This window comes from Aquila chrysaetos, chromosome 5 (assembly GCF_900496995.4).
Source record: "Aquila chrysaetos chrysaetos chromosome 5, bAquChr1.4, whole genome shotgun sequence".
Lineage (NCBI taxonomy): Eukaryota > Metazoa > Chordata > Aves > Accipitriformes > Accipitridae > Aquila > Aquila chrysaetos.
In genome coordinates, this window is record NC_044008.1 from 66,610,402 (window position 1) to 66,622,236 (window position 11,835).

General features: G+C 38.5%; 1 protein-coding gene across 1 annotated transcript in view; it reads left to right on the forward strand.

Moving 5' to 3' along the window:
* OGFOD3 (2-oxoglutarate and iron dependent oxygenase domain containing 3) overlaps positions 1-11,835 on the forward strand; it is a 48,198-nt gene that overhangs the window by 31,959 nt on the left and 4,404 nt on the right. The window contains exon 8 of the mRNA XM_030014040.2: positions 111-234. Within this exon, the coding sequence (XP_029869900.1) occupies positions 111-234 (124 nt within the window). The remainder of the gene's footprint in view (positions 1-110; positions 235-11,835) is intronic.

An 11,835-nucleotide genomic window follows, 5' to 3' on the forward strand; every position in this document is an offset into this window, starting at 1 on the left:
AAATACATGAAAACTGGAAAAACCCACCAGATCCATCTGCGTAATTATTTGTGCTCTGCGGAGATGAGAGTAGAATTTGGTAATGTTTGGTAATGTTGTCTTACTCCTAGGTGACTTATGGCTCTTTTGACTACACTTCACTGCTCTATCTCTCTGACTACACTGAAGATTTTGGTGGTGGACGGTTTGTGTTTATGGATGCAGGTTCCAACAAGACAATAGAGCCCCGAGCAGGTAAGAGTCTTGGCTTGCCTGCACTGAGGCAGGCCAAATTGTGCCATTTATTAACTGGGTGGGCTGGCGGATATAGTGGGACTTTGTCAGCAGTAACTGTGGAATAATGTAGCACTTTGTCTTCAGATTGATTACGTAAAAAGTAAAGATTAAAAAAGGTTAAAATGTGGCCACAGTTTGAAATATCTGGAGTTAAGCCTCACAAAGCTGTAGGGCTTAGAACTGCAATCCAGTTATGACAGCTTAGCAGGTCACTATGCATCAAGATCAAAGATAACTGGTGACTACAGCAAATGTGAAATAAAGCAATTTATTTTAGACTGTCTGGCCTGAAATTCCATTGTTGTTCAAGGAGGGGCTTAATACCCTGTAATTGCTGTGAGCTGGGTGTGAAGATGATTGATTACCACAGCTCTACTAACCTGCAGTAACGTGATGAACCATGGTAACTTGGTTATAAGTCCATACGTGCTTTCAGTAGATCTGACAGGGATGAGCATTCTGATGGCTGTGAGTTATACCTAAAAAAAAAAAAACCAAACTTTTCCTTTAAGGCTGGCTTAAGATTTTTCTATTAAGTGGATTATTTGTAACTAGAATTATTTTAGGGCAGGAAGAAAGAGCTCAGCCTCAACTCATCTGTCTGGCAGGTGAGTACTGAGCTTACAGCAGTGTAACCTTTTTATAATGCAAGACCAGTCACACTTTTGCAGAAAAAAAAATCAAGGGCATCTTTATATTCCTACTGGGTTCTGTCTTTTTTTTTTTTTTTTTTCAAGATAGAAAAGATGGAAATTTAGTCATTTAAAAACAGTCTCAGTAATTGTCTCCTGACAGGCATTACCCCAAGCAGAACTGACTTCTGACTATTGCTGCCTGCAAATGGGGATGGGTGTGGTGTTTTTTTGACTTATGGATCATAGCAATCCATTCGCCAGCAGCAATGCTGGTTTAGATAAACTCTGAGATTATCTGCATTCTGGGTTTGGTGTCACGAATTGTATGTTTGATTATTTTGGCTTTTGTGGTTGGAAATAAACCCTAAATTGAAAGTACCATCTTTTGCAAAAGATGCCACCAGTATTTGGAAAAGGAACTCATTAAACTGTTTCATTTCCAGATGCAATTCTAAGATGAACATGTTTTTATAGCTGTAGAAATCATAGTTGAATTCTACATAGCTAGGAAGACAGCTGTCTCCTTGCACAGTACAGGGGCACTCAGTCCGATTGCTGTATGCAATGTGCTCCTGACTTAATTTCAAGAAGTCTTGCAACTGTGAAATTGCTTCCATTCAGCCCCATCGGGTTAATTTTCAGGCTCTGCTGCAAGGTGTTTGCTCTTTATGTTGTTCTTGGGGAGGAAGGGAGAAAGATTTATTTAAAAAAAAAAATTTATTTTTTTTTTTTTCTTAACAGCACCTGGTTTTGGCTATTCCCTTTAACAGGTTGTTATATTGACAGTATGTGTGCCACAGAACTGGTTAAACACACCTGTTAAACCGAAACAATGCAAAGCTTATAGGGAATGGCCTTTTTTTTTTTTTTTAAAGATCAAATGTGCTACATGTACATAACAGAAAATAAAGTTTAATGCCGGTTACACCTTTCTAACACGCTCCTCTGTCTAAACACAGTTGTGAGGGTTCCCGTGGTTGTGTCACTACCTATGGTGCAATCTAAATAACTACTAACATCCTGTGAGAAAAGGAGAAAAGCTTTAGAGGTGAAGCACAATGTGAAGGCGATTGCACTTACTTTTCCTTTTACTGATAAAACGCGGGTTGAGAGAATGTGAGCGAGGGAATGACCCCAGGGTATTTTGTGTTGCTGGTACAAGTTGATGTATTTTTCATGTTCAGAATGTTCCTTTGCAGTGTTTTTTCTCTCCTTCCCTCTTTGTTTTGTTTGTTTGTTTTTTGTTTTGTTTGTTTTATGCTTCTTTTGATCCTTTGTGCTTCTCTTGTCACTCCAACCCAACTTTTAAAACCTTGTGTTGATAACTTTTTTGCTTCTTATTGAGGAGATTCAGGCTTTTTTAGACATGACTGTTGTAATTGCTGGTTCAGTTTTAGTGCATGACGGCTAATTTACCTTCTCTGTATTGCTAATGCCATTTCAGTTCTAAAACCTGGCACTTCTTGTTGTCTCAAAGTTAGTCTGTGTTTTGGGAACTTGATACTGTGTGCCAAAATGAGCACTTTCCTTTTTCTGTGAGCAGTAATTTGTTAAAGTGTCAGGCTTTACAGTAGGGAACAGAAAGGCATTGTTACTGATGCAGCAGAGCAGAAAAGCAGTAATTGGAAATAGAAAAAAAGACAATTAAAAATAAAACATTGTGGGATTTCCTGTGTTTGGGAGCGCTGTCTGGGCAAGTCCCACTGCTGCTTCAAACGCTTTCGCAGCACTTACCATTTAAGGATGAGCCTTAGCCAGACAGGGACAGGGAAAACTCTTTTGTTGGAAGTGGAGCCTAAATTTAAAACACTTATCACTTCTCTACCACTGGTGGATTGTGTAAGAAGTCTGTAAGTCCCGATTCTCACATATTTGAATGAAAAGACTCTCAATATAATTTGTAGCATGATCTATGACATTGCCTAGTTCAATTATTAACAAACACATCTAGCTTTAAGAAGGAATTATAACTTATTAACCTAGAAGCTCTTGAGGGTTTTTTTTCTTTTTAATGGACATGAACAAGTCACCACTGTGATGTCAATTCACATGCACAGACCTTTGGCTAATTCATAACCAAATGTGGCATTAAGGAACACATCTTTCTTGTGCCCTGATGGGCTTCAGAAGTATATACGTGTCTTTTGACTTAAGTCAGGACCTCTGTCTGCTGCAAGAAACTCGCTGTACCATGAGTAAGAGAATCCTTGGAGCCAAGTGAAATCCTACTTTGAAAGGAAAACTTTTTTTTTTTTTGGACAAAGAAACAGTTCTAAAGTAGTATCTGTTGCTTTTAAATGGCTACATTAATTCTATGTTCAAAATTAAGGTATTAGCATTTTGTTTTTACCATTAGCACCAGGGGTAGCTCTGTTCAAGAGATGAAATGAAATAAAGCAACAGTTAGAATGAGGTTCTTCAAAACGAAGCCCACAGCTCTTTCAATATTAACTTTTGTTTGCTGGCCTGAGACCTGTTTTAGTAGTCTTCAATAGATACAGGAGGATTAAGAATAAATGGCAGACATCAGGCATTCCTTTTTTAATGATAAAATTTCTGCTGCTACTAAATTTATCAGTGTAAACCATATTTAAAACTTCATAGTTTTCGAGAGTCTTGTGTGAATTTGGAGACTGGCAATATTAGACAGGTCACAGACTTCACTTCATGGTAAAGTGTAGATGAAACCCTGCAGCTGGAATAAAATATCTGTACCAGTTGTGTGTTCCTTATTTGCATGTACATTTCTTGGTTTTAAGGTCAGCTTTGCTACACTTATTTTCTAGTCACAAAGAAGTTTGTCCTTTATACAAGTTGTTTATTATATAAGGGTAGAGGGAAAGGTTGCAATCACTTCTTCTGTGTGTGGAAGAAAATCCATGGTGCAACACGAATTCCGTGCATTGGAGAGTGAAATGTGACTCTTCCTTGAATATCAAACTTAGCATATTTTCATAGCTGTCAGAAGTGTGTGTTTCTGAAAGTGTAAAAATATTTGAGATGAAGGTATGAGCTATTTGGGAATTTGTGAAGTTGGATTATTCTTCATTTAGAATGGAAAAAAGCATATGCTCAGAGCCTGAGCAATTAGTTTTTCTGCTCAGGTAAAGAAAAGCATACATTTAAGAATGCACTTGGAGCTTTGTTATGGTGCAGGAATGGGCTTCAGGGTGTCTGTGTGTACATTTACTGAGGTAAGTGTAGCTTTACTGCAGTGGTTAGATATCGCATGACTCTCAGATCCAGGAATTGTGAGAATAAGTGCAGTTAAGTGGTGGGAATTTGTCATACCTTTATTTTATTGTGCTCTTTAAAAAATCAGTTTGGAGGAATTCACTGCTAAAGGCTGAAGGAATGCAGCATAGTGACAGAAAGGGCAATGAGGTGAAAAGTAAGATTTCCAGATTCAGAAGTCCTACAACAACATTAACACAAGGTGTGAAAATGGTGTTTAAAGCATATATTTAGTAATCCATCTTGTATCATGGAATAGTGGATTTATTCCCCCCCCCCCCCCCCGAGTATAGGTAGTCTGATCTTTCTCTACATTCAATCCGCATTATCCAGATTCAGTCTAGATCATGATAACCTTCTGGCATTCCTAGCTTTAGTTTTGCTCCAATCAGTAAAACCAGAGGACATCTTGATGTTAAATTGGTAACAACTGAGAGTTGAGAATGATTTAAAAATCCACAGAAGTAGCTGTCAGTCCTAGAGAAGAATAAATGGAGCAAGCATTAGCAGCTGCTGCAGTAATAACGAGCTATGCAAAGTTCATGGGTTGCAGGACAGCAATTCTTACTGATTTGTGATACTAATCACAAATTGCACCTGGGACTAGTAAGATGATTGCAGAGAGAAATGGTAGAAAAAGGAGGATGTGTTGCAATTGTGACAAAAATTTGTAGAAAATAGCTCAATAGCTCCTCATTTCTTTGTAGAACTCTGAAGATTTTCTTTTGCTTTCTGTTTTGTTTTCATGGAAGGATAACGGTGTTCCAGACTCTGGTTTTGTATTCCAGTGGTGCTTGATGATAGGTTTATGATGGCATTAAAAGAAATAATATTTTAATTGGGCCAATAAAGCAATAGGTACCTGGGAGGTGCAGGTCAGACCTTCAGTGAACATGGTGCTTATATGAATTACTTCATATAAAATACACTGTCTTGTTGAGGATATCTGTTACTGAGGATAGTAACGGTCACTTTACATTAGCTGGACCATTGAAACAATTGTTGGGGGGACGGGGAACTAAACAGATGCCTTATGTTACAGTGATCCACAGAGCTTTTTGAAGCACTGTCAATAGTGAGAATTGGCCTCTAAGGCTTTTTCCCCTGGTATAAAATACTTGGTTATAAATGAACACATGTAGCATGCACCTTATGTACTTTCATTGCTTGCTGCACAGGACTTTGTTTTATGTAATGCATATGCAGGCCAATATTTCATGAATTTGATTTGATACTGCTAGACAAAGCTGCAGGCATAAAGAGGGAGCAGAGGAAAATCAGCTTCAACCAGTTACTTGATGAAATTCAGGTAATGTAACAGATAAAGGAAAACAAAATATTGAAGTAACTGCAGGTTCAGCTGTGCTACGCTGTATAGTTCAGTTACTGATATTAATTTCTTGGTTCCGAAGCTTTGCGAGTGTTAGTGTCACACACCATAGGTTCTATCATGAAGTCTTTTTGTTTAAAGGCCATTTTTTTACTAAAATAGCAGCAGAAGTTACCCTTGTGTTTATGCTTTAGTGATTTACTAAATGTAAGGATGAATTCCTTTATCAGAAGTCCAAAACCTAGAACTCGGGCATCCATGTGATTTGACCACAGCTCTGTTAATCATGCCACGTTTAGCAAGGTTAAGAAAAGTGAAAGAGATGATCCAGAGGTATTTCATGTGATTGAAATTGCAACACTTTGTTCTTAGAGACTTCTCTTGGTGAGGACTTTTTGTAGGAGTCCAATTTAGAAACCTTCTGCAGCTGCCCAGGGTGCTTTAACATGGGACAACAGAGCAGACTTGGCAGTATTGGTTTGGTGAGGTTGAGTACTGGAGGGGAGAACTGGAAGGCAGAGCAGAGGTGATACCCCTGTCCTTCTCTTGGCTGCAGGGGGAAGAAATGGAGCCAAAAGGCTTTGGTGAGACTCGGTACCTGTGATTTGGAGAGAGCACAGTTACGCAGTTTTCACTTTTAAATACTTCACTAGGTTGTCAAACCTTCAGACATAATGTACAGAGTGGAAACTCCTGTTATTTTGAGCAGCCAACTGTGCTCACAGGAGAGAAGCAGGCAGGGATTCTGTTGAAGTCTAAAAATGTTCAGGTACTTTTAGCAGGAAATAATTTAAGTTCACTTATTTTCTTTAATAACTGTAATTTGGAAGTTTTCAGTACAGGTGCTTCTGAGTTTAAAATAGAAGCAGGTACTCGTAAAAGTATTGATAATACTTCTACAAATTACGAGCTGGCTGTGGGAGAGTTTGCTATGTGAATCAGTGATTGTATTTAGAACAGCAAGTAATTTCTCTGTCTAGTAAATAAATTTGGGACAAGTTTGTAACTGGGGTTCATTAGATACCTGTTGTGGTTGTGGGGTTTTTTGTTGTTTTGGGTTTTGGGGGTTTTTTTTAGGCCATAGGCTTTTTGTGCTTCTGTGCTTGGCATATATGTAGTGAAATTGTTTAGAGAAGCTAGTGCTCTCTCTTCACCCCAGATCAAGGCACTTACAGATGCTGTCATTCCATGTTACTTTTGTGGGGTTTAGGTAAGGACTTGCTTAAAGCTTTCCCCATTCAACATTTATTTATAAGTAATTGAATAAATATATCTGTTAAATAAGTTTTATTGTGCAATTACAGAAAATATTATTATCAGGTTATTTGCCTAAGATACGGTGGTTTTTCTTGGACACTTTACATGAGAATGAATTGGCAATTAATCCTAAACAGATGACAAGGATGAGAATGCAATTGTGTTTGTGCTGTTTCCCCAGCAGTGCTTCTGTCTTGGTGTCATTCAGCAGATGAGATGCAGTTTTTCCTTCTTTCCCAAGTAACATTTAGAGCTGATAAATGTTAAGCAGACAGTCAAAGCTGTCAGTGCATAAGATGAAGGATGTTGAATAGATCTGTGGTGCCAAATAAACTGTTCCTGCTTCCCTTTAATCAGGCAGATGAGTTGCTTCATTTCCTTCTGAGCAGTAGCTCAGTCTTTCCAGTGCCCCCAACCAGCTGCCATGGAGAGCGGATGGAGGTGAGACCTCTTACATTCCCGTGGCCCTGCTTTGCATCCCTTCCCTGTCACTGGCACCAGGCAGGGGTAGCCCCTGCCCTTCCCAGGTGTCCAGCCGCAGTTTAAGCAGACCAAGGAGGAGAGCGAGGGGACAGTTATCATTCCCTTACGTGCTTGCACGATCGAGTGTTGGTTGAGACAATCTAACACATAATTTGTGGTTTCTCTTTGATGTTCTCATGACCTAAGGAGTTTACAAGGAAATTTGGCAGTGAATTAAACTAGACGGGCTAGAAGCATGCTGCTAAGAAAGCAGAAGGGTTAGTTTCATGTGAAGGATGGGAGCATGAAGGGGCTTGGAATCCAGTGGCAAAGCAGGCGTGCTGCAAACAGGAAGTGATTGCCAAAGTTGATATTAACGTGAATGGCCTCTTCCATGTGTGATCAGAATAACTGAGATTGAAAGGGACCTCTGGAGGTCATCTACTCCATGGCCCCTGCTCAAAAATCAAGCACAGGAGACATGGGGGTAGCAAAATACACGTGCGTGAGACATACCTGGGAAACATCAGTATCTGAATGCTGCACTCATATGTGCTAATGATATGACCCCGAGCAATGTGATAGAACTCAGAAGTTGGATATAATTTAGAAGTTAGCCTTGATTTGAGAAAGGCAATTGGACCAGATGACCTCCCAAGGTCTCTTCCAACCTAAGTTATGCAATGAATTTATAATATTAGAAGCATAACATTCTTGTATTATTTTTTCTTGCAAGCATTGTGGTATGTTAATATTTGTATGGTTCTGTAAGTCCTTTCATATATTCCATGCATCGTTTTATAACTTAATCTGCATGCTTTACTACTTTGTCTTGTGCCAGAATAAAAACAACAGAGGATATTTTTTTTATAATACTTTTAAAACAGGATATGTGTTAATTCCAAAGTATTGTAATGGTGTTTACTAATTAATTTTCACAGTAACCTTGTTAGAATAGGTCAGTACTAGTTTAATTTTAGAGACAAGGAAACGAATGAGAGAGTAAGTGGTTTTGTTGAAGTCACAGTTACATGTCAAGGGCATAGTTGTCATTGAAAATTTTCCTTTGTATATTCCTCCAATCTATATTGCCTCACAGTACAGAGGTTATGTACCAAATTGTAGGCAGCTTGTTTATGGAAGTGCAACTGAATGTTAAAATTCAACATGGATAAAATCTCCTGAGAGTAAGTCTTATGGGAATACTGATGTTTTTACTGTGAAATATAGCTGAATGCATAATTCTTTCCCACCTCTATGCTGCTTCTTGCAGTGGTTATATTTTCTGAGTACATCTAAAAAGAATTCATTGCTATGGGGCAATTATGAATGAGATTAAAACCTGGGAAAGCAAAAGCAGGGAAAAGCAAAAGTTCATAGTTAATACATATATTCCTCTAGTGGTTTTGTTTGAGTAATTAAATGGGTCATAATTGCTGCATAGTGAAATATCTGTTGCTTTTGCTGCTTAAGTGTTATTCCTGAAAACAACAGTGTTGCTTCATCTAAATTAGGATCACATAAAATTCATAGCAGTGGAGCTTGTGACTGGCACTTGTATGTCTTCATAAATATTCTTGTGGACAAGTGCAAAAATTGATCCTCAGAAAATCAGGAGAATAAGCGGTTACCTCTAATACAATTAAGGTCTTGCTTCCTGTAAGAGGAGCAAGACCTTTCCTGTTTTTTGCATCACAAGCTTTTCTCAGCCTGACAGCATTTAAGAACTTGACTTGTGTCAGTGACACCGAAGACCAGGCTCAGTTTTGATGGATGCTGTGGTGCTGAGCTTGTTAGCAGCTCCTTGTCCTAGGTCACTGTGAGAGTGTGGCATATTTAAATGAGCTTGCACCTGAGTTTTCCATGACAGTAGTTCTTTCATCCCCAATACAATTTATCCTCTGCTTACTCTTAAGTTTTTAAAACTTGTGTGGATATGTAAGGGCCACAGAAAGAAGAGACTGGAAGCAGCTCCACCTGTGGATGAAACTCTTGACTAATCTTAGTCCAGAGGCAGAGCTGGAGGTTTATCTGGGAACTGGAAAGGGGAGCAACTGTATCACAGTAACACTTTCTGCAATCTGCAAGGAACAGAAGCTAAGCTTTTATGGGGCCAAACTGTGTCTTGAAACACACTTCCTAGCACTTAATGCTGGAAAGTAGAGAAAAAATGGGAAGGAAGAGAAAACAAGCTGTAGATTCAGGTATTGTCAAATAGAGATCAATGGCAATGATTGATTACTTCTGTTCCTCTGGAGATATGCAGGCAAGCTAATAATTTAGAAACAGGCTCCTGCAGGTCTTGAGGTTACCATGAATCTTTCCAATTCTTTGGTTTTTGCTCTTCTAATAAGAAAGGTGAGAACAAGTACATGTGTGTGGGAGGAACTTCCTCCAGTCCATTGTTGCACTCTTCCATGGGAACTAGGCTGGAATACAGCTCACTCCCCTATTACTTGACAACCTGATGGAAATTGTGAAGCCCATTGGGAACAGCTATAAAGAAGTTTTAGGTGTTTGTGGGCAGAAAAGAGTAAAAATCATTGATAGAAGTGTCTACAAAATGTGAGTATTTTTATCTAATACTGGGGTCCAACTGTTAAAAGTGCTAAATGCTCTGGTGTGCTGCACTAATTGCTGTGGTATGCTCTGCCTGATTGACTTCTTGTGGAATGGAGAGTGGAGGTGAGGAGGAGATGATAGACAGCAGATGTGAGAGGGCAGCCCATGGTTCCTTGTGATTTATGGATCTAAAACTCTTCCCTGAGGTTGAGGTACTTGTCAAAGTATTGTGAAACTGAAGAAACAATGGAGTTTTTGGCACCTTGCAGTGATTTGGGAAAATGAGTCAAAAGTTCACAATCAGGATAAAATACTGTTCAGACTATAGATTTATCTCACTGGAAAAAACCAAATCCTTTGTTCTTTACCCTTGGCATTACTTCTAACCCCAGGACACCTCCATTCTAATCTTCATCCTTTAGAACACAGGTCAGAGACTGGTCTCTTTCTGAAAGCTTAGAAGCATGGGCCTCAAAACAGGAGATGATCCCATCGCTCCTTCTTCATCTCCAAAAGTTCATCCCTTAAGGATCAGGGATTAAACACTTTCTTTTTTTGGTTATATAATATACTAAAAAATTGTATTGAGTAGGAGCTTGTGATCTCAAAAAAGCTTACACTTTTAACAGTAAGTGTTCATAAATCAAACAAATTATGTGCCAGGAGGTAGTAGTCAAGATTTCTTTAGTGGAGCAGAAAAGCATGTGGGAAAGAAATCTGTGCAGGCAGGTCAGAGGAGGGGAGAAGAAAATGAAAAGACTGATTTGAGGCCATTGCTCAATAATGAAAGAAAAGGACAAAGGAAATGGGATTAGAATTTTACACACTTTCTCCTGAGCTTTTGTCGCTCAAAAGTGTTTCATCAGGAAATTTTAAGTACATATGTAATTTTAGTTGCAATGAGTAGTTGCATAGCCGTTCTTTAGCATTTGTAGTACAACACTAATCTCTTATGAAGCTCAGCATTCACCCTATCAATATTTCGTAGTCTGGAGAGCTTAGTGGAACTGTCCTATGCATGTCTTCCTCATCATTCACAATCAGAGAAATCCTATCACAGCTACATTAGTTGTAGCAGTGTGTAACACTTTAAAAAGTGCACTTTAAACACTTTGAATGCAATCTCACAGCTAAAACCAGACCCATATTGCATATGATCCTACTAACTTGCTAATATGGTTCACAGTTTGAAACTTTGGGGTTTAAAATCTTAACTCAAAACCAATCAAAAAATAGCTAGAACAAGGACAGGTTATAACCTAGGATTAGGTCCACACTTCCTTAAGGAATTTTCGTAGTCCTGACCTGCTTGCTTTCTTGTAGTGACTTAATTTTTGAAGTGGTTTCCATATACTGTGTATTGAAGCAAGATTATGAAGAGTCCAGTCTTGGTGTGCTTGAAAGTCCTAGAAGTCATCCTATCCAGTAATGGTACAGCTTTATTTTATCTTGTGTCTTTCCCAAGAAGTCTCTGGATAATGATATTGCCATATATCCCTTGAAGGTTTTGTCAGATGGGATGGGAAGTAACATTTTTTTACCCTCTTTTTGAACATTTATACTATTAAAAATAGTGTACCATGGAGAGAATGTGCTTTTGCTTCAAAATTTTGCAAAGTTGAAACGCAATTCTTCGCAACTGAGGAAGAAGTATCTTTTGCAAACTGACTGTAGGCTTGTTCAGTGACTTGGAGACCCCGGTTGACAGATATGGGACCAGATGCACAAGGAGCTATAAGATACCATATATATGAAGACATATTTATTAAAGAAAGAAATTAAAAGACATTCTGTATAGCCAAAAAAAATCCAGTTTAACTGCCTTAAACAATACACTGAAACTTGTCTAACTCTATTTACTACTACTTCTAATAAGAGATCAAACAAAAAAGCTTGAAAATCAGTTTAAGGCAAAGCTTTGGGCGAGTAGGTGAGGGATTGATAATAAAGTATGTGAATGATGTTGAAATAAGATTTAAAAGAAAAAAAAATTTTCATGGCACAGGGACTTTGTATGAAATTCTTGAGGGTAGCGCTGTTCAATGCAACACTCGTAGGATAGGAGTGCATTGCCTTCAT